This window comes from Gorilla gorilla, chromosome 23, assembly GCF_029281585.2.
Source record: "Gorilla gorilla gorilla isolate KB3781 chromosome 23, NHGRI_mGorGor1-v2.1_pri, whole genome shotgun sequence".
NCBI lineage: Eukaryota > Metazoa > Chordata > Mammalia > Primates > Hominidae > Gorilla > Gorilla gorilla.
Window position 1 is genome coordinate 39728566 of NC_086018.1, and position 25225 is coordinate 39753790.

Sequence of the window (25225 nt, forward strand, 5' to 3'; positions counted from 1 at the left end):
TCTTCATATTTGTAGAGGGATGAAGTTTCTCTGGGGATGTCTGAGGGGCTATCTTGGGAGTACTCTGGTGCCTGTGTTCCTCTCGCCTTACTTCCCAATCCCTTTGTTTCCTAGGTTTGCTGAGGCAGCTGTTGAAGTATGATCTCTTTGTGTCCATGATCATGAACCAGGATGGACTGGCAGAAAGTGCTAAGAATATCGAAGGGTCATCAGGAAATACCTCACTGCCTTTGGTGCTCAAAAAGGTAGTTGTCTTGTAATTCCTGGTCTCTAGGTTCAATAACAAGGGGACCCAAGTGCTTCTTGGGCCTTGTCTTCATCTACCACTCCTATCTCAGATTTCCAAGTGTTTTCTTACTGGGCAAAATAATATACTGGCTGGGGGCGGTGGCTCATGTCTGTAGTCCCAGCACTTTGGGAGGCCTAGGTCGGTGGATTGCTTGAGCCCAGGAGTGCAAGACCAGCTTGGGCAATATGGCAAAACCCTGTCTTATAAAAAATACAAAAAAGTTGGGTGTGGTGGCTCACGCCTATAATCCCAGCATTTTGGGAGGCCAAGGCTGGCGGATCATGAGGTCAAGAGATTGAGACCATCCTGGCCAGCACAGTGAAACCCTATCTCTACTAAAAATACAAACATTAGCTGGGCGTGGTGGCACACACCTGTAGTCCCAGCTACTCGGGATGCTGAGGCAGGAGAATGCCTTGAATCTGGGAAGCAGAGGTTGCAGTGAGCCAAGACCGTGCCACTGCACTCCAGCCTGGTGACAGAACGAGACTCTGTCTCAAAAAAAAAAAAAAAAAAAAATTAGTCGGGCGTGGGCGTGGTGGTGTGCACCTGTAATCCCAGCTACTCAGGAGGCTGAGGTGGGAGGATTGCTCGAACCCAGGAGGCGGAGGTTTCAGTGAGCCATGATCATGCCACTACACTCCAGCCTGGGTGATAGAAAGTAGATTTCCTTTCATTTGTAAATTCTTTTTTTTTTTTTTTTTTTTTTAAGTGTGGAGGTCTTGCTCTCTCCACTCAGGCTGCAATGTAGTGGCACAATCACGGCTCACTGCAGCCTCAACCTCCTGGGCTCAAGCGATCCTCTTGTCTCAGCTTCCTGAGTAGCTGAGACTACAGGTGTTCACCATGAGGCATGGCTAATTTTTAATTTTTTGTAGAGACAGGGATCTTTCTATGTTGCTTGGACTGGTCTCAACTCCTGGGCTCAAGTGATTCTCCCACCTTGGCCTCCAAAGTGCTGGGATTACAGGTGTGAGCCACTGCACCTAGCCTCAGTTGTAAATTATTATTATTCTTTTTTTGAGATGTAGTCTCGCTGTTGCCCAGGCTGGTGTGCAGTGGCGTGATCTTGGCTCACTACAACCTCCGCCCCCCAGGCTCAAGCAATTCTCCTGCCTCAGCCTCCTGAGTAGTTGGGATTACAGGCACCAAGCCACCATACCCGGCTAATTTTTTGCATTTTTAAAAGAGACGGGGCTTCACCATGCTGGCCAGGCTGGTCTTGAACTCCTGACCTTGTGATCTGCCTGCCTCGGCCTCCCAAAATGCTGGGATTACAGGCATGAGACCCCAGGCCCAGCCGTAAATTCTTACCTCTGCACTTCCCTTTCACATTTGGGCTGCCTGAAAATGGAGAATACTTACAGCAATAGAAACAAAGTCACCTCAATTGCTTTAGGGATCAGATTCTGAGCTTGGTACTGAGAACCTTCTTTATCTGGATATCCTTCAGCCTCACTTTCCTGTCTCTTCCACCCCACAACCCAGTGCTCCAGCCACATGCAGTCTTTCCCTGGTCCTGCATATGCTAGGTCATCCTGTCTCAGTGCCTGTGCAGTTGCTCTTCCTCTGCCTATAGGGCATTTCTCCTCTCTTTATCTGCTGATCTGAGTCAGCCTTCAAGCCTATAGGGCTCCCCTGTCACCCTGGCTCCTTTAGGCAGAATGTGACCCACTGTCACCGTGCTTACCTCATACCATATTGTGGTTGACTGGCTGGGAGCTCTTTCAGGGCAAAACCTGAGTCTGGCATCTTTCCCCAGTGCTCGGCACGGGGGCTGGCAGAGCTGCAAACCCTGATGTGATAGCAGGGGTTGATTGCCCAAACTCTGGGGTTCTTTCTGCAGCAAGGAAGAGGAGGAGGAGCTCTGGTTAGAAGTGAGAAGGGAGGCCGGGTGCAGTGGCTCATGCCTGTAATCCCAGCACTTTGGGAGGCCGGGACGGGTAGATCACGAGGTCAGGAGTTCGAGACCAGCCTGGCCAACATGGTGAAACTCTATCTCTACTAAAAATACAAAAATTAGCCAGGCGTGGTGGCACGCACCTGTAATCCCAGCTATTTGGGAGGCTGAGGCAGGAGAATATAGCAAGAAAAGTTTGTCCTGAGACTACAGCAAGAAAAGAAAAGAACTGACTTCTAAAGAAAATAGTTTAGTCCATTTCAGAGTTTAAATGTCGGTCATCAAGTGTAATGAGCTAGGATCAGGTTTCTGACTTAGGAATCATACACGTATTCCATAAGTTTTAGTGTAGTTTTAAGCTTAAAACTTAACTTAAAAGCAGTAACTTAAAAGCAGTTACTGTTGCCATTTTCAAACATAGGTACTTAACAACAGGGAAACTAAAAATGTGTTATCAAATCACAAAACTGAAGTGTAATGAAATTTAACCAATTAAACTTCAAAAAAGAATATTTATTTTAAACCAAGAATCATTGTTTTAATGGATACATATCATATTTCTTTGATTCTGAGATACATTTTTTTCACATTTTAACGGCTCTGAAATTGGGAGACATTTTACCATCAATGGTGTATCATAGTTTAATTGGGAGCACTTTTTCTTTCTTAGTGGTACGTAAAATAATGGCTTGCGTTACATCAATAGCATCTTAAGATACAATATGTCATTTCTTTTATAAAAGAGAACAAGATAAAGATTAATTTCTTTTTTTTTTTTTTTTTGAGATGGAGTCTCGCTCTGTCGCCCAGGCTGGAGTGCAGTGGCGATATCTTGGCTCACTGCAAGCTCCACCTCCCGGATTCATGCCATTCTCCTGCCTCAGCCTCCCAAGTAGCTGGGACTACAGGCGCCCACCACCACACCCAGCTAATTTTTTGTATTTTTAGTAGAGATGGAGTTTCACCGTGTTAGCCAGCATGGTCTCGATCTCCTGACCTCGTGATCCCCCCGCCTCAGCCTCCCTAATTTCTAAACTCCTTTATATACTATCAGAAAATCTGGCTTTTTTTTTCTTTTCCTGATATGTCTGACAAGTAGGAAGGCTGTTTGTGTGTCCACTTGTAAGTCCAATATGGCTGAGATGGGGTTAAGCTTGCAGTCCTCAGATGTATCTTTACCAGACATTAGTAGTCTCATGTCTACCTGGTCCTTTTTCTTAAAAGCTATAAAACCAGGTATGCCCTCCATTCTTCTGGTGATGTATATTCTGTTTGGCATTTTTCTCCCCCAAAATCAGCTTCTATGATACTTAAAATCTGTGGTTGCAGTTAACGCTTTTCTTGATTTCTGAAAGTGTTAGAGGCATCCCTAATAGCTATGGTGACCAGTAGGAGTTTGGATATTATTCAGAGTGCAATGGAAATTCACTGAGATGTTTGGAGTAGCAAATATGCCTGATCTAAAAATTCCGATGGGGGAGGCATCACAGTTGTGGGAAGACTCCTAGATTTGGACTTGACTGACCTGAGTTTGTGCCTTAGCTTTGCCACTTATCAGCTGTGTAGCCTAGAGTAAGTAACCTAACCTTGCTAAAGGTTCCCAAGACTACCCCCAGGTTTGATGATTTGCTAGGAGGACTCATAGGACTCAACATATAGTCATACTCATAGCTACGATTTACGGCAGTGTAAGGAAAGCAGTATCAGCAAAAGGAAAGGTGCATGGGGCGAAGTCTGGTGGAACCAGCACAAACTTCCAGAGTCCTCTCTCAGTGGAGTCACATGGGATGCACTTCTTAATTTCCCCAGGAATGAACTGTGACATGTGAAACCTTACCTACTGAGGAAGCTCATCGGAGTGTCAGTACCCCAGGTTTTTATGGGTGACTGGCCGTTCACGTAGGTATCCTCTGCTGAGCATGTACCAAAATTCCAGACTCCCAGAAGGAAAACAGGTATTCAGCATAAACTACAGTTGTCCCTCGTATACACGGGAGATTGGTTCCAGGACTGCCGGCATATACCCAGACCCACATATACTCAAGTCCTACAGTCAGCCCTGGCAAACTCCAGTAAGTTGGCCCTGTTCATATGCCAGTTTCACATCTAGTGAATACTGCATTTTCCATCAGTGTTCAGTTGAAAAAAGGCCGCATATAAGTAGAACCACACAGTTCAAGCCTGTGTTGTTCAAGGGTCAACTGTTCATTGTACACATAGTTTAGTCACAGTGAGCCACTCTCTCAGTTCTGGTAGGAACCCTCCTGAAATCCAAGTTCCCAAACCCAGCCAAGAGCCAGCCTTGCAGAGAGGGTTTTCTAAGTATAATAGCCTCAGGCCTATTGTGTTAAATCTTTTCTGTGCACTCAATAAATTGAGGTTTATAGTGGAACCTTCCCTTGTTATGTCACAGAATTGTTGCAAACATCAAAGCCAGATGAGGGCCAGCTGGGCACAGTGGCTCATGCCTGTAATCCCAGCATTTAGGGAGGCCAAGGTGGGAGGATCACTTGAGCCCAGAATGGGCCATATACTGAGACCTTGTCTCTATAAAAAATTTTAAAATGAGCTGGGGCTGAGCATGGTGGCTCATGCCTGTAATCCCAGCATTTGGGGAGGCCAAGGCAGGTGGATTGCTTAAGCTCAGGAATTTGAGACCAGTCTGGGCAACATGGTGAAACCCTGTCTCTATAAAAATAAAAATAAAAATAAAAATAAAAATTAGCCAGGGTGATGGTGCATGCCTGTAGTCCCAGCTACTTGGGGGGCTGAGGCAGGAGGATTGCTTATGCTGGAGAAGTTGAGGCTGCAGTGAGTCATGTTCACATGGCTGCACTACAGCCTGGGTGATAAAGTGAGACCCTGTGTCAAAAAAAAAAAAAAATAGTAATAAGGCAAGGCGCAGTGGCTCATGCCTATATTCCCAGCACTTTGGGAGGCCAAGGCAAGTGGATCACGAGGTCAGGAGTTCGAGACCAGCCTGGCCAATATGGTGAAACCCTGTTTCTACTAAAAATACAAAAATTAGCTGAGCGTGGTGATGCACGCCTGTAGTCCCAGCTACTCAGGAGGCTGAGGCAGAAGAATTGCTTGAACCCAGGGAGGCGGAGGTTGCAGTGAGCCAAGATCATGCCACTGTACTCCAGCCTGGGCGACAGAGTGAGACTCCGTCTCAAAAAAAAAAAAAAAAAAGTACCAGGCATGGTAGCATGTGCCTGTAGTCCCCGCTACTCAGGAGGCTGAAATGAGAAGATCGCTGGATACCTGGAGGCAGAGGTTGCAGTGAGCCATAAGCCATGATCATGCCACTGCACTCCAGCCTGGGCAACAGAGTGAGACCTGTTTCATAAATAAATAAACCAGATGACTTTGAAAGTACTTTTGTTAATGAAGGCTTGAGCACTTATTGGTGATAACAGTTACAGTGTTCTTTGAGTGCCCCTGGTGGGTTTTACATTGTGTTTTTTCCTTATTTTTCTCACCTGCTGCTGTTCACGGAGACCCCTTCCCATAATCCATAACTGCTCTCCTGACCACCATCCTTGTGCCTGGTGCCATGTGGGACAGGAAGGATCGAAAATGAATTAGGCTATTGCCCTGAGGCACCTAGGCCAGTTTTTCTGGTCCTATTCGTGGTGTGACTGGGGTACTTTTTGCTGCCTGTTTCTCCAGCTTCTCCTCTCTAGAGATGAAACCCTGCAGGTGGCCAGTGCTCACTGTATAACTGCGGTGCTTGTCCACTCCCCAGCGAAGCATGCCCCAGCCTTCATCCACGCTGACATCCCAGGTAGGGGAACACTTCTAACCTTCTCCTCCCTATACTAGAAGGATGGGGTGGTGACAGGTTCAGTTGTGTATGACAGACCCTATGAACTATGTCTCATAACATCTGAATCCTATTGCTACAGATTTCTTGTATGACCTTGAGCAATTTGTTACTGATTTTTGTCATTTATTTGGTCATCTATGAATAAAAACCTAATATGGGGTGGTGAAAAGACCTGTGGACCAGGTAGGCAACAGGAAACAATATTTTTCAAGGGACTGTTATGAGCAGAGACTGTTATGAGATGCATTGCAAATGTTACCACATTTAGGTCTTCATCTTCACTATTTTACAGATAAGGAAATTGAGGCTCAGAGAATGAAATAATTGGCAGGCCTAGTCATTGGCAGAGATGGGATAAAAAGTCAAGTCTCTCTGACTCTAAAAACTCTTTTTCCTTCATCCACGCCACTGCCCATTCTGAGAATTAGGAGACTTAAGTTCCAACTCTACTTCCGCCACTAATAGTGCCTCTTCTCTGGGACTCAGTTTCCCCACCTGTTAAAAAGAAGAGGTTAAACCATAACCAAGGGCACTTTCCAGGTTTATTAGTGGATTGATGATCATGACTCATGGAGAGGATATGTGAACAGATGAAGTAGCAAGAGTAAGGTGCTGAATAAGTCCAAAGCCTTAGCATCAGTTAAGGGATCGTGATCACATGGCTGTCATTTATTGTTTTCTCATCCTCTCCCTTGTTAGAGTTCCTCTTTGAGCATCTTTCTTCTTCCAGTGAAGTGCTCGTCTGGTCCAGCTGTAACTGCTTGACACTCCTGGCAGAAGAACCACTCTTTTTTTCCAAGTGCCACACGGTGTATGGTTGGTAGTAAGGGTCCTGTACTAGCTTTGGGTTGGGTGGACGGCAGTTTGCACTTGGGTAGCAGCAGCAGTGATGGGGGGCTAGCCTCCACCTTGGAGGGGAGCACTGAGTCTAGACATTTCATCAGCCCAAACTCATTACCAGATTTCATATGCAAGTATTGATATCCAAATGTTCTGCTGTTCACTGATTATCAGAAGTATATATGTTTAGACGCTTCAGCAAGGGAAGGACACTTCTCTTAGCCACTAAATGAATTCTTGTTTCATGTTAACAACAACTCTAAACAGTGTTACTCAACCTTAGATTTAGTTCTTTCCCATGCTGCAGATATCTAACCATCCAGGTAGTCTCTAAGTTTTGCTAATTTATTCTTTCAAAGTTTCTTGAAACTGTCCTTCCTTGTCTGGGACTTTTTTTTTTTTTTGAGATGGAATCTCACCCTGCCACCCAGGCTGGAGTGCAATGGCGTGATCTTGGCTCACTGCCACCTCTGCCTCCCAGGTTCAAGCAATTCTCCTGCCTCAGCCTCCTGAGTAACTGGGATTACAGGCATGTGCCACCACGCCCAGCTAATTTTTTGTATCTTTAGTGGAGATGGGGTTTTACCATGTTGTCCAAGCTGGTCTCAAACTCCTGACCTTGTGATCCACCCACCTTGGCCTCCCAAAGTGCTGGATTACAGGCATGAGCCACCACGCCGGGCGACTTTTTCTTTTTTTTGAGACGGAGTCCTGCTCTGTCACCCAGGCTGGAGTGCAATGGCACAATCTCGGCTCACAGCAACCTCTGCCTCCCAGGTTCAAACAATTCTCTTGCCTCAGCCTCCCGGGTAGCTGGGATTAGAGGCGACTGCCAGCACACCTGGCTAATTTTTTTGTATTTTTAGTAGAGACGGGGGTCTCGCCATGTTGGCCAGGCTGGTCTTGAACTCCTGACCTCAGGTGATCTGCCTGCCTTGGCCTCCCAAAGTGCTGGGATTACAGGCGTGAGTGCACTGTCTGGGACTTATTATACCACATCTAGATTTTTAGAGTAGGCACATTCAGTCATTCATTTTATATTCCTAGTTTATGCCAGGCACCAAGCTGGGACCTGGAGATTTAGAGATAACAAATAACATTGGTCCTTGCCCTCAGAAAAGGGAGAGAGATGCAAAGGGAAATTTCATTATGAGCTGATTAGAGCTCTGCTAGAGGGAAGCACAGGAGCTGTGGGGGCTCAGGGGAGGTTCACAGCTCTGAATGGATCAGGGAAGGCTTTTTGGAGGAGTGGAGTTTTGACCTGATTCTCTAAGGAGGAACAGGAGTATGCCAAGTGGAGAAAATATGGCTTGGTCAGTAGGTGTTCACTGAAAACCTCAAGTGCCAGGGACTGTGCTATGGCTTGTACTGGGTGTTGGGGAGATGAATCAGATGAGGGCCCGGCCTCAAAGATCTCACAGTCTGGTCCCATTAGCTCAATCTTGTCAGGGTCCCTCCACAAGTGGCCTCCAACTCATACATGCTGTCCAGAGCCTGTCACCTCTTCCGGGTGGGCAGTGAAGGAACAAGAGAGCACTGATCCCTGGCCTCTGTCATGTCATCCTGTGGTAGGGATCGAGGCAGTGGTGAGGAGCCTGCAGGGAAGCCTGAAGATGAACAACATAGAGCTGCACAAGCAGGGCCTGCTGCTTTTCGCTGAAATCCTGACCCGGTGAGCAAACTGGTGGAACATGAGGCTTGTAGGGGCCAGACTGCAGAAGGAAAAGTGGGCTTTCATTCCTGGTGGGGTCAGTAAGAAGAGTTCACCTACTTGTTTCTCATCTACCATTTCTCAGGCAGCCAGAGGAGATCAAGCTGTTCACAAGCTCAGCCATGTGCAGAGATGCTGGCCATGCCCTCCAAGAAGCAGTTAGCAGCCCTGTGCTGGAGGTGGCTGCTGAGGCCTTGAAGGCCACTTCTGCTTTTCTGAGGTGAGAGACCCAGGCAGGCTGAACTTTCCATCCCTGCATATACCTAAGGGCCTGTTGAGGCCAGGGCAGCTGATATTTAAGTATCCCTAGATTACTTATAATACCTAATATAGTTGGCCCTTCATAATTGTGGATTCCACATCCATGGATTCAACCAACCATGGATTGAAAATTTTTTTTTTTTTTTGGAGTTTTGTTCTTGTTGCCTAGGCTGGAGTGCAATGGTGCGATCTCAGCTCACTACAATCTCTGCCTCCTGGGTTCAAGTGATTCTCCTGCCTCAGCCTCCCAAGTAGCTGGGATTACAGGTGTGTACCACCATGCCCGGCTAATTTTTGTATTATTATTAGAGGCGAGGTTTCACCATGTTGGCCAGGATGGTCTCGAACGCCTGACCTCAGGTGATTCACCTGTCTCAACCTCCCAAAGTGCTGGGATTACAGGTGTGAGCCACCGCACCCAGCTGAAAATTTTAAAGAATGGATGGTTGTGTCTGTATTGAACACGTACAGACTTTTTTCTTGTTATTATTCCCTAAACAATACAGTATACGTTGGACATGGTGGCTCACACCTGTAATCCCAGCACTTTGGGAGGCCAAGGTGGGTTGGATCACCTGAGCCCAGGAGTTCAAGACCAGCCTGGGCAACACAACAGAACCTGTCTCTACTAAAAATCCAAAAATTAGCCAGGTATGGTGGTGCACACCTATAGTTCCAGCTGCTTGAAGGCTGAGGTGGGAGTATTGCTTGAACCTGGAAAGCAGAGGTTGCGGTGAGCTGAGATCACACCACTGCACTCCAGCCTGGGTGACAGAGTGAGACCTTGTCTCAAAAGAAAAAAGAAAAAAAGAAACCAGGCTGGGCACAGTGGCTTATCCCTGTAAACCCAGCACTTTGGGAGACCAAGGCAGGTGGATCACTTGAGTCAGGAGTTCGAGACCAGCCTGGCCAATGTAGTAAAATCCCATCTCTACAAAAACTTACCTGGGCATGGTGGCGCATGCCTGTAGTCCCAGCTACTCAGGAGGCTGAGGCACGAGAATTGCTGCAGAGGTTGTAGTAAGCCAAGATTGCGCCACTGCACTCCAGCCTGGGTGACAGAGCAAGGCTCTGTCTCAAAAACAAAACAAAACAAAACACCCAAACAGTATAATAACTATTTATATAGCATTTGCATTGTAGTAGGTATTATATGTAATCTAGAGATGATTTAAAGTATACTGGAGGACCAGGTGCGGTGGCTCACGCCTATAATCCCAGCACTTTGGGAGGCCAAGGTGGGCGGACCACCTGAAGTTGGGAGTTTGAGACCAGCCTGGCCAACATGTAGAAACCCTGTCTCTACTAAAAATATAAAAAATTAGCCGGATGTGGTGTCACACACCTGTAATCCCAGCTACTCAGGAGGCTGAGATAGGACAATTGCTTGAACCTGGGAGGCGGAGGTTGCAGTGAGTGGAGATCGTACCATTATACTCCAGCCTGGGTAACAGAGTGAAATTCTGTCTCAAAAAATGAAATAAAATAAAATAAAATAAATAAAGTATGCTGGAGGATGTGCATAGATTATATGCAAATACTATACCATTTTATGTAAGGAGCTTGAGCATCCTGGTTTCGGTATCTTCAGGGGTCCTAGAACCAATTCCCCACAGATACTGAGGGACGACTATGCAATGTCAATGCAATGTAGACGGGGCGCGGTGGCTCACGCCTATAATCCCAGCACTTTGGGAGGCTGAGGCGGGCCAATTACCTGAAGTCAGGAGTTCAAGACCAGCCTGGCCAAGATGGTGAAACCCTGTCTCTACTAAAAATACAAAAATTAGTTGGGCATGATGGCGCATGCCTGTAATCCCAGTTACTCAGGAGGCTGAGGAAGGAGAATTATCTGAGCCTGGGAGGCGGAGGTTGCAGTGATCTGAGATCTTGCCACTGTACTCCAGACTGAGGCCACAGAGTGAGACTCCATCTCAAAAACAAACAAACAAACAATGGAATGTAAATAGTTGTCATGCTGTATTTAAAATTTTTTTTGAGATGGAGTTTCACTCTGTCGCCCAGGCTGGAGTGCAATGGCGTGATCTTGGCTCATTGCAACTGCTGCCTCCCAGGCTCAAGCAATTCTCCTGCCTCAGCCTCCCGAGTAGCTGGGACTACAGGTGCGTGCCACCATGCCCAGCTAATTTTGTATTTTTAGTAGAGATGGGGTTTCGCCACATTGGCCAGGGTGGTCTCGAACTCCTGACCTCAGGTGATCCACCTGTGTCGGCTTCCCAAAGTGTTAGGATTACAGGTATGAGCCACTTGCACCTGGCCTACATTTTATATATTTTTTTATTGTATTTTTTTCTTTTTTTGAGACGGAGTCTCCCTCTTTCACCCACGCTGGGGTGCAGTGGCGTGATCTTGGCTCACTGCAACCTCCGCCTCCCAGGTTCACGCCATTCTCCTGCCTCAGCCTTTCTAGTAGTTGGGACTACAGGCGCGCGCCACCACACCTGGCTAGTTTTTTTGTATTTTTAGTAGAGATGGGGTTTCACTGTGTTAGCCAGGATGGTCTCGATCTCCTGACCTCGTGATCCACCCGCTTCGGCCTCACAAAGTGTTTTTTTTTTTTTTGTTTTTTGTTTTTGAGACGGAGTTTTGCTCTTGTTGCCCAGGCTGGAGTGCAAAGGCATGATCTCGGCTCACCACAACCTCTGCCTCACGGGTTCAAGTGATTCTCCTCCTGCCGCAGCCTCCCGAGTAGCTGGGATTACAGGCATGCACCACTACACCCGGCGAATTTTGTATTTTTAGTAGAGACGGGGTTTCTCCATGTTGGGCGGGCTGGTCTCGTACTGCCGACCTCAGGTGATCCCCCACCTTGGCTTCCCAAAGTGCTGGGATTACAGGCATGAGCCACCGTGCCCGGCCATATTGTTATTTTTTTTATAGATTTTAAAAAATATTTTTGGTCCACAGTTGATTGAATCCATAGATGTAGAATCCACAATACAGAGGGCCAAATTATACTTCCAAAGTGTTATGTTATCATGTCTTTTGTATTTTCTCTGTTGTTTTGAATTTATATCTTGAAAGAAAATTCTCTTTCATTTTGGTAAGGAGTAGCAGAGGTAACTGTATCTGTTGACTCCATCATCTTTAATCAGAAGCTGGCAGCTCTTTAACACCTATGAACTCCAGCCTCTAGCCCTGGTTCTCCTACTGTACTTCCTCTTTGAATGCTCTCAGCCACTCACAGAGCTTCAGCTACTAGCTATATGTTGATAATGCTCAAATCTATAGTTCATGCCTAAAATGCCTGTGTTAGTTTCCTATTGCTACAGGACCAGATTACCACAAACTTGAAAACAACAGGTATTTACCTTCTAATGGTTCTAGGGGGCCAGAAGTCCAAAATCAGTATCACTGAAATGAAATCAAGGTGTCAGCAGGGCCACACTCCCTTTGGAGCTTCTAATACGGAACCCTTCCCTGCCTCTTCCAGCTTCTGGTGGCTCCAGGCATTCCATGACTTATGGTCATATCACTGTAATCACTGCCTCTGTGACCACATTGTCTTCTCTTCTCTATGTGTATAATCTCCCTCTGCCTTTTCTCTTTCTTTTCTTAAATTTTTTTCTTTTTTCTTTTTCTTTTTTTTTTTTTTGAAACGGAGTCTTGCTTTGTCTCCCACGCTGGAGTGCAGTGGCGTGATCTCAGCTCACTGCAAGTTGTGCCTCCCGGGTTCACACCATTCTCCCGCCTCAGCCTCCCAAGTAGCTGGGACTACAGGTGCCTGCCACCATCCCTGGCTAATTTTGTTTTTGTATTTTTAGTAGAGACAGGGTTTCACCGTGTTAGCCAGGATGGTCTCGATCTCCTGACCTTGTGATCTGCCTGCCTCCGCCTCCCAAAGGGCTGGGATTACAGGCGTGAGCTACCGCGCCTGGCCAAAAAATTTTTTTTATTTTTTGTAGAGATGGGGATCTTGCTATATTCCCCAGGCTGGTCTTGAGCTTCAGGCTTCAAGTGATCCTCCCACTTTGACCTTTCAAAGTACTGGGATTACAGGCATGAGTCATTATGCCTGGCTGCCTCTCTCTTATAAGGCTACTTATGATGGGATGTAGGGGACCACCTGAATAATCCAGGATAATGGCTTTATCTCAGGATTCTCTGTGAAAACTTTACTGTAGAAAATAACATAGGTTCCAGGGATTAGGACCTGACATCTTTGGGTACCACCATTCAGCCCACTATAGTGTTTTCCTGAACTCTAGACCACATTTCCAACTGCCTGGTGCTTTATTCCAGAACCTTCAATCTCAATTTGTCCATGCTACTAGCATATAGAGAAAAACACCCAATTTGGGATCTAAAGAATTAGATTTGGGTCCCTGGCTCCACAAACAGTACTCAGTCACTTCTTGTTCATTCCTCTGATGTGCTTTCTGTTTCTTGAACACATCAAACTTATTCCTGCCACTAATTATTCCAACTCTGCCCAAAATAATATTCCCTTAAATCTTTGTGTGTCTGCGTTTTTCTTATCATTCAAGTCTCATTCAGAATTTCCTTTCCTAATTGAACTTATCAGACTACTATAGCACCTATCAAACATTTGAAAGTTATTGTTTATTCTTTTTTTTTTTTTGAGACAGAGTCTTGCTCTGTCGCCCAGGCTGGAGTGCAGTGGCGCGATCTCGGCTCACTGCAAGCTCCGCCTCCTGGATTCACGCCATTCTCCTGCCTCAGCCTCCTGAGTAGCTGGGACTACAGGCACCCACCACCACGCCCAGCTAATTTTTTAAAATATTTTTAGTAGAGAAGGGGTTTCACTGTGTTAGCCAGGATGATCTCGATCTCCTGACCTTGTGATCCGCCTGCCTCGGCCTTCCAAAGTGCTGGGATTACAGGTGTGAGCCACAGCACCCGGCCTCTTTTTTTTGGGGGGGTGGGGGGTCAGAGTCTCACTCCGTCACCCAGGCTGGAGTGCAGTCATGCCATCTTAGCTAACTGAAACCTCTGCCTTCTGGGTTCAAGCAATTTTTCTGCCTCAGCCTCCCAAATAGCTGGGATTACAGGCGTGAGCCACTGAACCTGGCCTATTCATTTGTTTTGTACCCCCCCTCCCCCTACTAAAATATAAGCTCCAGGAGCTAAAGGACCTTGTCAGTTTTTTTCACTGCTCTATCTCTGGCTCCTCATAGGTAGTCAATATGCGAATGTAGGATGTTAAAATGGACAGTGAGACTAAGGGATCCTAGCACCACAACGGGAAATTATTCCTTAGCAAGGTGCTTGAAATCTTAAAAAAAAAAAAAATAACCGAGGAAACCCATATTTATAGAGTAACTTTTATTTTGTTACCATATTTTCTCTTTTAATTTTCTAACACAGTAATGTATTCAAATAATACAAAACAAAATATTGGCTGGGCACGGTGGCTCACGCCTGTAATCCCAGCACTTTGGGAAGTCAAGGTAGGAGGATCGCTTGAGGCTAAGCGTTTGAGACTAGCCTGGACAACATAGCGCCACCCCATCCCTATAAAACAATATAAAATAAAATAGGCCAGGCACAGTGGCTCATGCCTGTAATCCCAGCACTTTGGGAGTCCGAGGTGGGTGGATCACAATGTCAGGAGATTGAGACCATCCTGGCCAACATGGTGAAACCCCATCTTTACTAAAAATACAAAAATTAGGCTGGGTGTGGTGGCTCATGCCTGTAATCCCAGCACTTTGGGAGGCCGAGGCGGGTGGATCACGAGGTCAGGAGTTCGAGAACAGCCTGACCAACGTGGTTCATCCCCGTTTCTACTAAAAATATAAAAATTAGCTGAGCGCAGTGGCGGGTGCCTGTAATTCCAGCTACTCAGGAGGCTGAGGCAGGAGAATCGCTTGAACCTGGGAGGCAGAGGTTGCAGTGAGCCGAGATCATGCCACTGCACTTCAGCCTGGACAACAGAGCGAGACTCTGTCTCAAAAACAAAACAAAACAAAACACCAAAATACAAAAATTAGCTGGGCGTGGTGGCACATACCTGTAATCCCAGTTACTTGCGAGGCTGAGGCAGGAGAGTCACTTGAACCAGGGAGTTGGAGGTTGCAGTAAGCCAAGATCACGCCACTGCACTACAGCTTGGTGACAGAGTGAGACTCCGTCTCAAAAAAAGAAAAAATAAATAAATAATAAAATAAATAAAATAAAATTAGCTGGGTGTGGTGGCATGCACCTATGGTCCCAACTACTAGGGAGGTAAGGCAGGAGGATCACTTGAGCCCAGGAGTTTGAGGTTACAGTGAGCTATGATCACACCACTGCCCTCCAGCCTGGGTGACAGAGTGAGATCCTCTCTTGAAAATAAATAAATAAATTATAGAGGATTTATCATGAAAAGGAATAGGCTGGGCATGGTGGCTTACGCCTGTAATTCCAGCACTTTGGGAGGCCGAGGCAGGTGCATCACCTGAGGTCAGGAGTTCAAGACCAGCCTGGCCAACATGGTGAAACCCTGTCTCTACTAAAAATACAAAAAAAAAAATTAGCTGGGCGTGGTGGCGAGTGCCTGTAATTCCCATCTTAAATTTAAGACATTATTCATTGACTTGCCAGTTAGAAAGATCAATATTTAATTAGCTCACATTTTTTGTCTTCTCTACATGTCCTTGGCATTTTTGCTATTTAATATTTTGTTTTTAACCTTTAAATAATTTACCTAAAACTGGTATTTCTTATTCCCTCAACTTGAAGCAGTGTCTCCTGAGTTCCTACGTGGTTAGCAGCACCCCAACTATTCTTTTCCCCTCTCTTCCCTACTTCTACTTCTCAAGGCCAGTTAGCTATACCTTTAATTTTACATTGTGAAAGTTGTTAATATTTATAGTCTCTTCTGTAACTATATTTAAGTCTTTGTGATTTGACTCTAGGTTGGTTCTAAAAATTGAAACAAAAAATAGCGTTTACGTGACAGTGACTTCAGTCTGTCTTCTTTCCTCCTTTGTCCTTCCCTGAATTTGAATCTCTAAATCTAGGACATGAATTCTAGAGTGGGAGGGATGAGTAAACCAAGGTAACAAAAGCATAAGTAAGAGCAATGTCAATCAGAGGCATCTATGCTGAGCTGGAAGTCTCCCAGCAGGACATTGCTAGAGGGGACCAGTAGTGCCTTTTGGGCAGGAGGTGGTATTTCAGTTGTACTATGAAGGGTGAGAGTTAGATTTGTGGAAGGACCAGGATTAGCAAAACATGTGGGTTCAAGAGTATAGAGATTGCTCAGGGTGCAGTAGCCAGTTGACCAGCAGGTTACATGAAGGGGATGTTGCCTGGAGAAGCAGGAAAGCTGTTGGGTCAGAATTGTGGAGAGAGATGGATAGGGGGCAGGTTATTAAGCCTTGGATTATTTTACTTTTTTTTTTTTGGGCGGCGGTGGGGGTGGAGTCTCGCTCTGTTGCTCAGGCTGGAGTTCAGTGGCTCGATCTCGGTTCACCACAACCTCCACCTCCCAGGTTCAAACGATTCTCCTGCCTTAGCCTCGCGAGTAGCTGGGACTACAGGTGCCCGCCACCACGCCTGGATACTTTTTGTATTTTTAGTAGAGATGCGTTTTCACCATATTGGCCAGGCTGGTATCGAATTCCTGACCTTGTGATCTGCCTGCCTCAGCCTCCCAAAGTGCTGGGATTATAGGCGTGAGCTACCGCGCCCGGCCAAGGATGATTTTACTTTTGACTTTAACTTCCCAGAATGTTTACTGACGTGGTCCCTCTGAGGTGGGGTGGTTCAGAGTGTCTTTGGAAAGCACAACTAGAAGGAAGAATGAAGAGTGAGAGCTGCTAAAAAGAATTTAAAGAGGCTGGGTATAGTGGCTCACACCTGTAATCCCAGCACTTTGGGAGGCTGAGGCTGGAGGATTGCTTCAGCTCAGGAATTTGAGACTAGCCTGGATAACCTGAGGAAACGTTATCTCTACAAAAATTATCCAAGCGTGGTGTATGCCTGTAGTCCCGGCTACTCAAGAGGCTGAGGCAGGAAGATTGCTTGAGCCCAGGAGATTAAGGGTGCTATGAGTTGTGTTTGTGCCACTGCACTCCAGCTTGGGCAACAGAGCGAGACCCTGTCTCAAAAACAAAAACAAAAACAAACCCAAGAATTTAAAGGTGGTGGAACTAGGGCTTGATGATCGGGTAGGATCGTCAAACTTGGAGCTTCCAGAGATGAAGAAGGAAAGGGGAAATCAAGCCGTAACCATATGCAGTTGACTGAGAACCTGTTAGAAGGCCCAACAGATTGCTCTCAGTGCTCAACAAAGGCCCAGGGATGAGGGTCTTGCTCTGTCACCAGGCTGGAGTGCTGTGATGTGATCTTGGCTCACTGCAACCTCCAACTCCCTGGTTCAAGCGATTCTCCTGCCTCAGCCTGCCGAGTAGCTGGGATTACAGGCACGCGCCACCATGCCCAGCTAAATTTTGTATTTTTAGTAGAGACAGGGTTTCATATCATAATGTTTTAAGAAAGTTTACAGATTTGTGTCAGGCTGCATTCAAAGTTGTCCTGGGCTGCATGCGGCCTGTGAGCTGTGGGTGGGACAAGCTTGCTTTAGAGGGGACATGGCCCTGACGACACCTCAATTTCAGATTTCTAGCCTCCAGAACTGTGAGAGGATAAACTTCTGTTGTTTTAAGCCACCCAGTTTGTGGTAATTTATTATAGCAGCCCTAAGAAACCAATACCCTGTGAAATAGTCATTCATTCATTTAACATCTGTTCTATTAATCATCAACTTACAATGCATCTGTCTCTGTTTAGGTAAAGTGAAAAGATGGAACTGGTCCCTTTCCTCTTGGAAACTCACAGTTAAACTAGTCAATGACTCTTGGCTCTTCTGAGTCTATAGAATCTGAGGGTTCAAATGGGCCTTAGGTGTTACCTGTCTACATTTACCCCACACTCATAATGATTGAATCTCCAAAAGTACTTTTCCAGTCTCTGCGTATAATCTCATAGAATGGGGAATCACTTCTCCCTAGAGATGGTCCCCAATACTTCTATAGACTTTGACTCAGAAAATTCTCAGGCTGATGCTGGGCGTGGTGGCTCACGCTTGTAATTCCAGCACTTTGAGAGGCTGAGGCGGCGGATCATGAGGTCAAGAAACCCCGTCTTTACTAAAAATACAAAAATTAACTGGGTGTGGTGGCGTGCGCCTGTAGTCCCAGCTACTTGGGAGGCTGAGGCAGGAGAATCACTTAAACCCAGGAGGCAGAGGTTGCAGTGAGCTTAGATTGCACCACTGTACCCCAGCCTGGTGACAGAGCGAGACTCCATCTCAAAAAAAAAAAAAGAGAAAAGAAAGTTCTCAGGCTGGGTGCAGTGGCTCATGCCTGTAATCCCACACTTTGGGAAGCTGTGGTGGGTGGATAACTTGAGGTCAGGAGTTTGAAACCAGCCTGGCCAACATGGTGAAATCTCATCTCTACTAAAAATACAAAACTTAGCTGGGTGTAGTGGTGTGCGCCTGTAGTCCCAGTTACTCAGGTGGCTGAGGCAGGAGAATTGCTTGAATCTGGGAGATGGAGGTTGCAGGGAGCCAAGATCACACCACTGCACTCCGTCCTGGGTGACAGAGTGAGATTCCATCTCTGGATCTTAGTAACATTTACCTGTTGATCCTGGTTTTCCTCGTTGAGTTAACAAAGTTCGATCCCTCTTCCCCAGAAGAGCTTATTACTTATTGGAAAACAGTAGCTGTCACTCTGTTGATGCACGTTCAATTCTAGGTAGTGCTTCTTTTACCAGCAGGCTCTCCTCTGCGAGAAAACCTTGTATCCTTAATAGTAATAATAGACACAGCTGACATTTATAAGGACTTATTACGTATTAAGCATCATGCTAAGTTTGGCATACATTATCGAATTTGATCCCCATAATAAGTCTATGAGGAGAGTACTATTAGCCTCATTTAATAGATGAGGAAATTGATGGTTAGAGAGGGCAAGGAATGTACAAGAAGTTGTGCAGTTAGATAAGCATTGAAGTAAGGATTTTTTTGAGACAAAGTCTTGTTCTGTCACCCAGGCTGGATTGCAGTAGTATGATCACGGCTCACTGCAGCTTCTACCTTCTTGGGCTCAGGTGATCCTCCCACCTCTGCCTCTTGAGTAACTGAAACCACAGGTGTATGCCACCACACTTGGCTAATTTTTTGTGGCGACTGTGTTTCACCATGTTGCCCAGGCTGGTCTCCATCTCCTGGACTCAAGACATCTACTCATCTCAGTCTCCCAAAGTGCTGGAATTAACAGGCGTGAGCCACCATTCCTGGCCTGGAGTAAGGATTTTTATCAGATTAGATTCCATGTTCTGATCCAACTGCACTGCCTCTCATTGCCTGAGAACCTGGGGTTATCTTGGGAATACCGTTGCCTTACCATGAACCTGCTTTTGTCTCTCTGGATGCAGGAAGGACCATCAGAGCACTCCACCTGTGCAGTATGGGGAACTGCGGGCTTTGCTAGAAGCCATGCTAAACCGATGTGCTGAGTTTTCCCAGACCTTGCTGAACAGGAGGCCCCTGGTCAGTGTACTGTGGCCTGCTGCTTCCGAAGATCATGCTGCAGTGTGTTTTTAGAAAGATAATTAGTATATTCCCTTACTTTTTTATGCTATTTCATGACTTTTTCTCATGCACACATGGCTACAGTGAGATGCTTTTTCCCTAATAGCAGAACTATGAAGCTTAAGGATTACTATTCTCATTTTTACAGATGGGGAAACTAAAGCCACGAGGGTTAAGTAATTTTTCTCTAAGGTCCAAAACTAGAAAGTACCTAAGCCTAGACAGTAAGTTCCAGGGTGTTTTTACCCCAGTCTATTACGCACATTCTCTGTTTATATCATATAAGCAGATAGGGTAAACATGCTCACAAAATTATTTAAGTCTGAATTCACTAGAATCTTAGAATCTGAACAATGTGCAATGTGTTGTAGCTGCTGGCTTTTAATAGCCTGTAGACTTAAGATATCAGGAAAGACACTGTCAGTGTGAATGTTGATTATGTCTTTCAGGATTAACTTTGGAAACTAAGCTCTTTACACCTGATGGAGTGGGGATTTTCATGTGTTTTAGAGCAACTAATAGGGCCATTACAGTCAAGCTAATGCCCACTAGCCTGTGACAGCTTTCTGCATATAATAGACCAATAGTCATTCCTGTGGTTCAGAGAGACTGTAGGTTAAGGTCCCTCCAACACTGCTACCATTTTTTTTTTTTCCGAGATGGAGTCTTACTCTGTGGCCCCAGTCTGGAGTGCAGTGGCATGATCTCGACTCACTGCAACCTCCGCCTCCCGGGTTCCAGTGGTTCTCCTGCCTCAGCCTCCCGAGTAGCTGGGATTACAGGCATGCACCACCACACCTGGCTAATTTTTGTAATTTTAGCAGAGACAAGGTTTCACTGTGTTGGCCAGGCTGGTCTCGAACTCCTGACCTCCACCTCGGCCTCCTAAAGTTCTGGGATTACAGGCATGATCCACTGCGCTGGGCCCCTGCTACCATTTTTTTTTTTTATTCTGAGACGGAGTCTTGCTCTGTTGCCCAGGCTGGAGTGCAGTGGTGCGATTTTGGCTCACTGCAACCTTCGCCTCCGGGGTTCAAGCAATTCTCCTGCCTCAGCTTCCCTAGTAGCTGAGGCTACAGGTGCCCGCCACCATGCCTGGCTAATTTTTTTTTGTATTTTTAGTAGAGACGGGGTTTCACTGTGTTAGCCAGGATGGCTACGATCTCCTGACCTTGTGATCTGCCTGCCTTGGCCTCCCAAAGTGCTCCCAAGCGTGAGCCACCATGTCCAACTTTGCTATGATTTTTTTAAAGGAGCTATTTGCAAGGATATAGCCAAGATCTCTTGGAAAGTTAGGTGTATGAGAATGTCAGACTGCAGTGTGAGAAGAAGAGGTCTACAGTCATCCAAGCATAGACTGAGACACAGCATATACTTGATCACTAGGTTCCTGTCTCTCCTTCCCACCTCAGGGCCATGCCTCCAGTAGAGATTCAGAGAAGGCCATTCTTCAAAAGGGAAAATTCCTCCTGAGCACTCTGGAGGGATTTAGAAGTGCCTGCAGGTGAGGGGCCCTCTGAGGTATGAAGTAATAGCATGGAAGGTAGGGGTGGAAGGGATTCAGACAATGGGTGAAGTTCTAGGGGCAACACTTGATTTCTGATACTCTGCTGTATGGCAAAGAGGACTTTGGCTGGGTTTGGGGGTGTGTGGAGGAGGCTTGAGGACAGGCAGCTAGGGGTAGGACCTTTCTAAAGATGCCTTCCTCATGGAGTTTTTGCTACTGTGCCATGAGGTTGTGTCTTATTCACCTTCGTTCCCCACCACCCCCCAACTAGCCTAGCACTACAGGTATTCACTGAATGGTTGCTAAATTAATTCAGTTTACATTAACAAATGTTTGTTGTATCTACTGTGTGCCATGCCTGATGCTAGACAGTGGGGCTAGAAAGAAAAGTCAGAATGGCTCCTGCCCTCAAGGAGCTCACAGTCTCTTGGGGAAGAGATGCTTTTTGGTATATATGTGGGATTTGTTGGGTTTTCAAGAATCCGGAGAAGGTATTCCAGATAGAGCAGCATATTTAAAGGCAAATGAATGGGAAATAGCAAATACCATAGCATATTCAGGGAAATACACACAATGGGGTAGAAGTACACATAGTTGGGGGAGGGGGTAGGGAGCAAGAATCTGGAGAGGTAGCCAGGGATCAAGTCCTCTCCTCATTGTGGTCTATTGAATTTTCTCCCAGTCTGATAATAGAGATACTTTCCCTGGACCCTGAGCACAGGCACTCCCCGCCACCCCCCAGGAAGCTGTTTGTAACCTTTAGGTTGCATAGGTGGTAGTGGATATACTCACACATTGATTTCTTAGGTTGGCTATAGAATTCCAGAGTGAGCCTTCAGCCCAGGAGAATCCATTCACAGCTCCCAGCGCCAAGAAGGAAGACACCTTGGAGGCCTTCTCAGAATTTCTTCTCAGTGCCTGTGACTCGCTGTGTATCCCCATGGTGATGGTGGGTTCTCCTGAGCCACGGGCAACATGAAGCTTGGGGGAGAGAAGAATGTGCAGGCGAGCCAGGCTCAGAGGCATAAGGCAGTGACTGCTCAAAGGAACTCTCTGGGGGCCTCAGCAGTGTGATTCTTGCTGCTACCTTTCCTTTGTTCTAAAAATAAAATGTAGTGTTTGATTATGAAACTAACAGGTTCATCTTAAGAAAAAACAGAAAGCAGTAATAATAAAATAATAAGTGGGTAAGTTTATGGAGTGGAAAGTGCCTAATATTCACTACCTGATTTAGTTCTCCCAATGACCCTGGGTGATGGATGCTATAATTTGCCCTAATTTACAGATAAGCTTGTCATATTTCTATAGTTATAAAGCAAGCCCATAACGGTGCTGAGATTGAACCTATGACTTCAGGTCCCGTAGCTTTTCTTGTGTCTTTAATAATGAGCAGCAGTGAATGTCTGTTATCCAAGTGTTAACAAGGAACATGTATGTGTGTTCTGTAAAATGAGAGATGACCACTCTGAAGAGAGACTTGATCCTTGATCCTGAAGAGCTTCATTTTGAGCTGACTTGAGGTTGAGATGGTGGGAAGAGCAGGGCCAAGAGCTGCTGACTCTGGGTAACCTTGGATGAGTCCTCTCCTGCTTGAGGTTTGGGCATCCTATGAGCCTGTGAGGAGTCCCTGTTAGTCGGGAAAGGGCAACTCCTAACCATCTACTGGGAACAGTAGGTGGCAGCAGGGAGGCACCTCTGGCTCTGCACCAGCGAGGCTCTCTTGAAGAAGCCATTGAGCTGGAGTCTGCAGGAGGTAGTGGTCAGGAACCCTGGACTGTGGCCCTGACTTAGCCCACTAACAGTAAGACCTGGGCAACTCATCGCAGTTTACTCACCTGCCCTGCCTTCCTCCTAGATTTTTGAAGTGTTAGAGCTAAATCTAGAAGTAGATCATAGAATTATTGTTTTAGTCCTTCTTTCTACTTTTCTGTATTTTACACATTTTCTTTAATGAGCATATATTACTTTTATAATAATAATAATAATAAAACAACCAAACTTGCTCTAAAAATGAAAGGAAAGGTGTCAACAAGAACAGTGCCTCTGAGGACCCAGCTGTTTACAGAAAGGGAACTGAGACTCAGGGAAGGGAGAAGGTGACTACCCAAGGGCACACTGTGGTGGCTATGTACAGAGCCTGAACTAGAACCCTGTTTTTTTTTTTTTTTTTTAATTCAGAGCTGTGTTTACCACATAAGACTGCCTCATGACTCTTGAAGAATTACCTGAAGGCTGGTCTGAGTGCAATGGTATTTACAACTAATTGATCACAACCAGTTACAGATTTATTTGTTTCTTCTCCATTCCCCCTGCTTTACTTGACCAGCCTTAATAATAACGGGCCGGGTGCGGTGGCTCACACCTGTAATTCCATCACTTTGGGAGGCTGAGGCAGGTGGATCACTTGAGGTCAGGAGTTTAAGACCAGCCTGGCCAACATGGCGAAACCCCGTCTCTACTAAAAATACAAAAATTAGCCGGGCATGGTGGCGCATGCCTGTAATCCCAGCTGCCTGGGAGGATGAGGCAGGAGTATCGCTTGAACCCGAGAGGCAGAGGTTTCAATGAGCCGAGATCACACCACTGATCTCCAGCCTGGGTGACAGAGCAAGACTCCGTCTCAAAGAATAAACCCCCCCCCCCCAAAAAAAAAATAACAAATAAGAAGGCAGTTTATGAACTATATTATTATTATTACTATAGTAATAGAAACATGAGAGTCACTCTGTATTATGGTTTAGAAAGCAGTTTTTACACACCAGACCACATTTGTTTCTGGGAGGGATATCTTGTTATTCCCATTTTAGTCTTTTGGGAACAGAAGCCCAAAGAGATAAAGTATCTAGTACAATCTATCAGGTGATCCAAGCCTTAGATGTAGGTTTGGACTTTAAGTTCCCTAGCTTTTCTTGTGTCTTTCAAGTGAAAGGAGTTAATCTACTGTTGCTAGATTTGATGTGAGTTTTCTCTGATGCCTTTTCTTCTTCAGAGGCTCAGTCCCCGTGGGCTGTGTTCTCTCTCCTGGTTCTTTGCAGAGACACTTGGAGCAGACCACCCACCCAGCTTTGATGGAAGTTTTCCTCTCAATTCTACATAACCTCTTTGTCATCGTTCCCCATATGAAGGAGAAGTTTTCCAAGAAGCTTGGTAGGCAGCAGGCAAATGTGGAGGTTGGGAGGGAGGCAAGCCCCTTAGGCAGTGCTCAGAGACTATTGAAAGAGAGGATAAGTTGTGGGTGCACATTTACTAATTCATTCAGAATCTATCTATTCTTTGTCCAGTGATGAGTGAAAGGAAGTGTCAGGCAGAAATCAAGTCATTAAAGGGGCTGGGCGTGGTAGCTCATGCCTGTAATCCTAGTGCTTTGGGAGACCAAGATGGGAGGATCACCTGAGGCTAGGAGTTTGAGACCAGCTTGGACAATGCAGTGAGACCCCATCTCTAAAAAAAGATTAAAGAAAAATTAGCTGAGAGTTTTCAGTAACATTAGCGACTAGTTATTAATAATAACTAACATTTAAGTTCTTACAGTGTGTGAGACTGTTTTAAGTGCTTTGCACGTATGGACTCATTTAGTCCTCAGAAAAACCCTAGGAATTGTCTATTATGATTGTACTCATTCCACTGATGAGCAAACTGAATCTCAGAGAGGTTAAGTAACTTGCCTAAGGTCACACTATAAGTGGTATGCCCAGGATTCAAATCCAGGGAATCTGACTGTAGAACATGCTTTTTTTTTTTTTTTTTTTTTCTGAGATTGAGTCTCGCCCTGTTGCCCAGGCTGGAGTGCAGTGGCACGAACTTGGCTCACTGCAAGCTTCGCCTCCCAGGTCACGCCATTCTCCTGTTTCAGCGTCCTGATTAGCTGGGACTACAGGCGCCCGCCACCACGCCCGGCTAATTTTTTTGTATTTTTTAGTAGAGACTGGGTTTCACCGTGTTAGCCAGGATGGTCTCGATCTCCTGACCTCGTGATCTGCCCGCCTCGGCCTCCCAAAGTGCTGGGATTACAGGCGTGAGCGACCGCCCAGAACATGCTTTCTTAATCTCTGTGCTATATTTGGCTCTTATCATTATAATTTAATGTTTTTTCTTTTATTCTTGTCACATGGCATGCAACAAATGTTGTGCAACAAGTCTACCGTGGAGAGGCAGCCAGGGCTCAGCCATGCAGGCCCTTGTTGGCCATGTGAGGAATTTGGATTTTTTTTCTTTTTTTTTTTTGAGACAGCATTTCGCTCTTATTGCCCGGGCTAGAGTGCAATGGCACGATCTCGGCTCACCGCAACCTCTGCCTCCCGGGTTCAAGTGATTCTCC

The 25225-nt window shown here is 45.9% G+C and overlaps 1 protein-coding gene across 1 annotated transcript in view; it reads left to right on the forward strand.

The window, feature by feature from the left end:
- The window catches only part of MEI1 (meiotic double-stranded break formation protein 1), a 99692-nt gene that overhangs the window by 24272 nt on the left and 50195 nt on the right, over positions 1-25225 (forward strand). Inside the window, exons 7-15 of the mRNA XM_031005662.2 lie at positions 115-245; positions 5862-5976; positions 6718-6834; positions 8431-8530; positions 8655-8789; positions 19244-19358; positions 20813-20904; positions 21715-21856; positions 23943-24054. Of these exons, the coding sequence (XP_030861522.2) occupies positions 115-245; positions 5862-5976; positions 6718-6834; positions 8431-8530; positions 8655-8789; positions 19244-19358; positions 20813-20904; positions 21715-21856; positions 23943-24054 (1059 nt within the window). The remainder of the gene's footprint in view (positions 1-114; positions 246-5861; positions 5977-6717; positions 6835-8430; positions 8531-8654; positions 8790-19243; positions 19359-20812; positions 20905-21714; positions 21857-23942; positions 24055-25225) is intronic.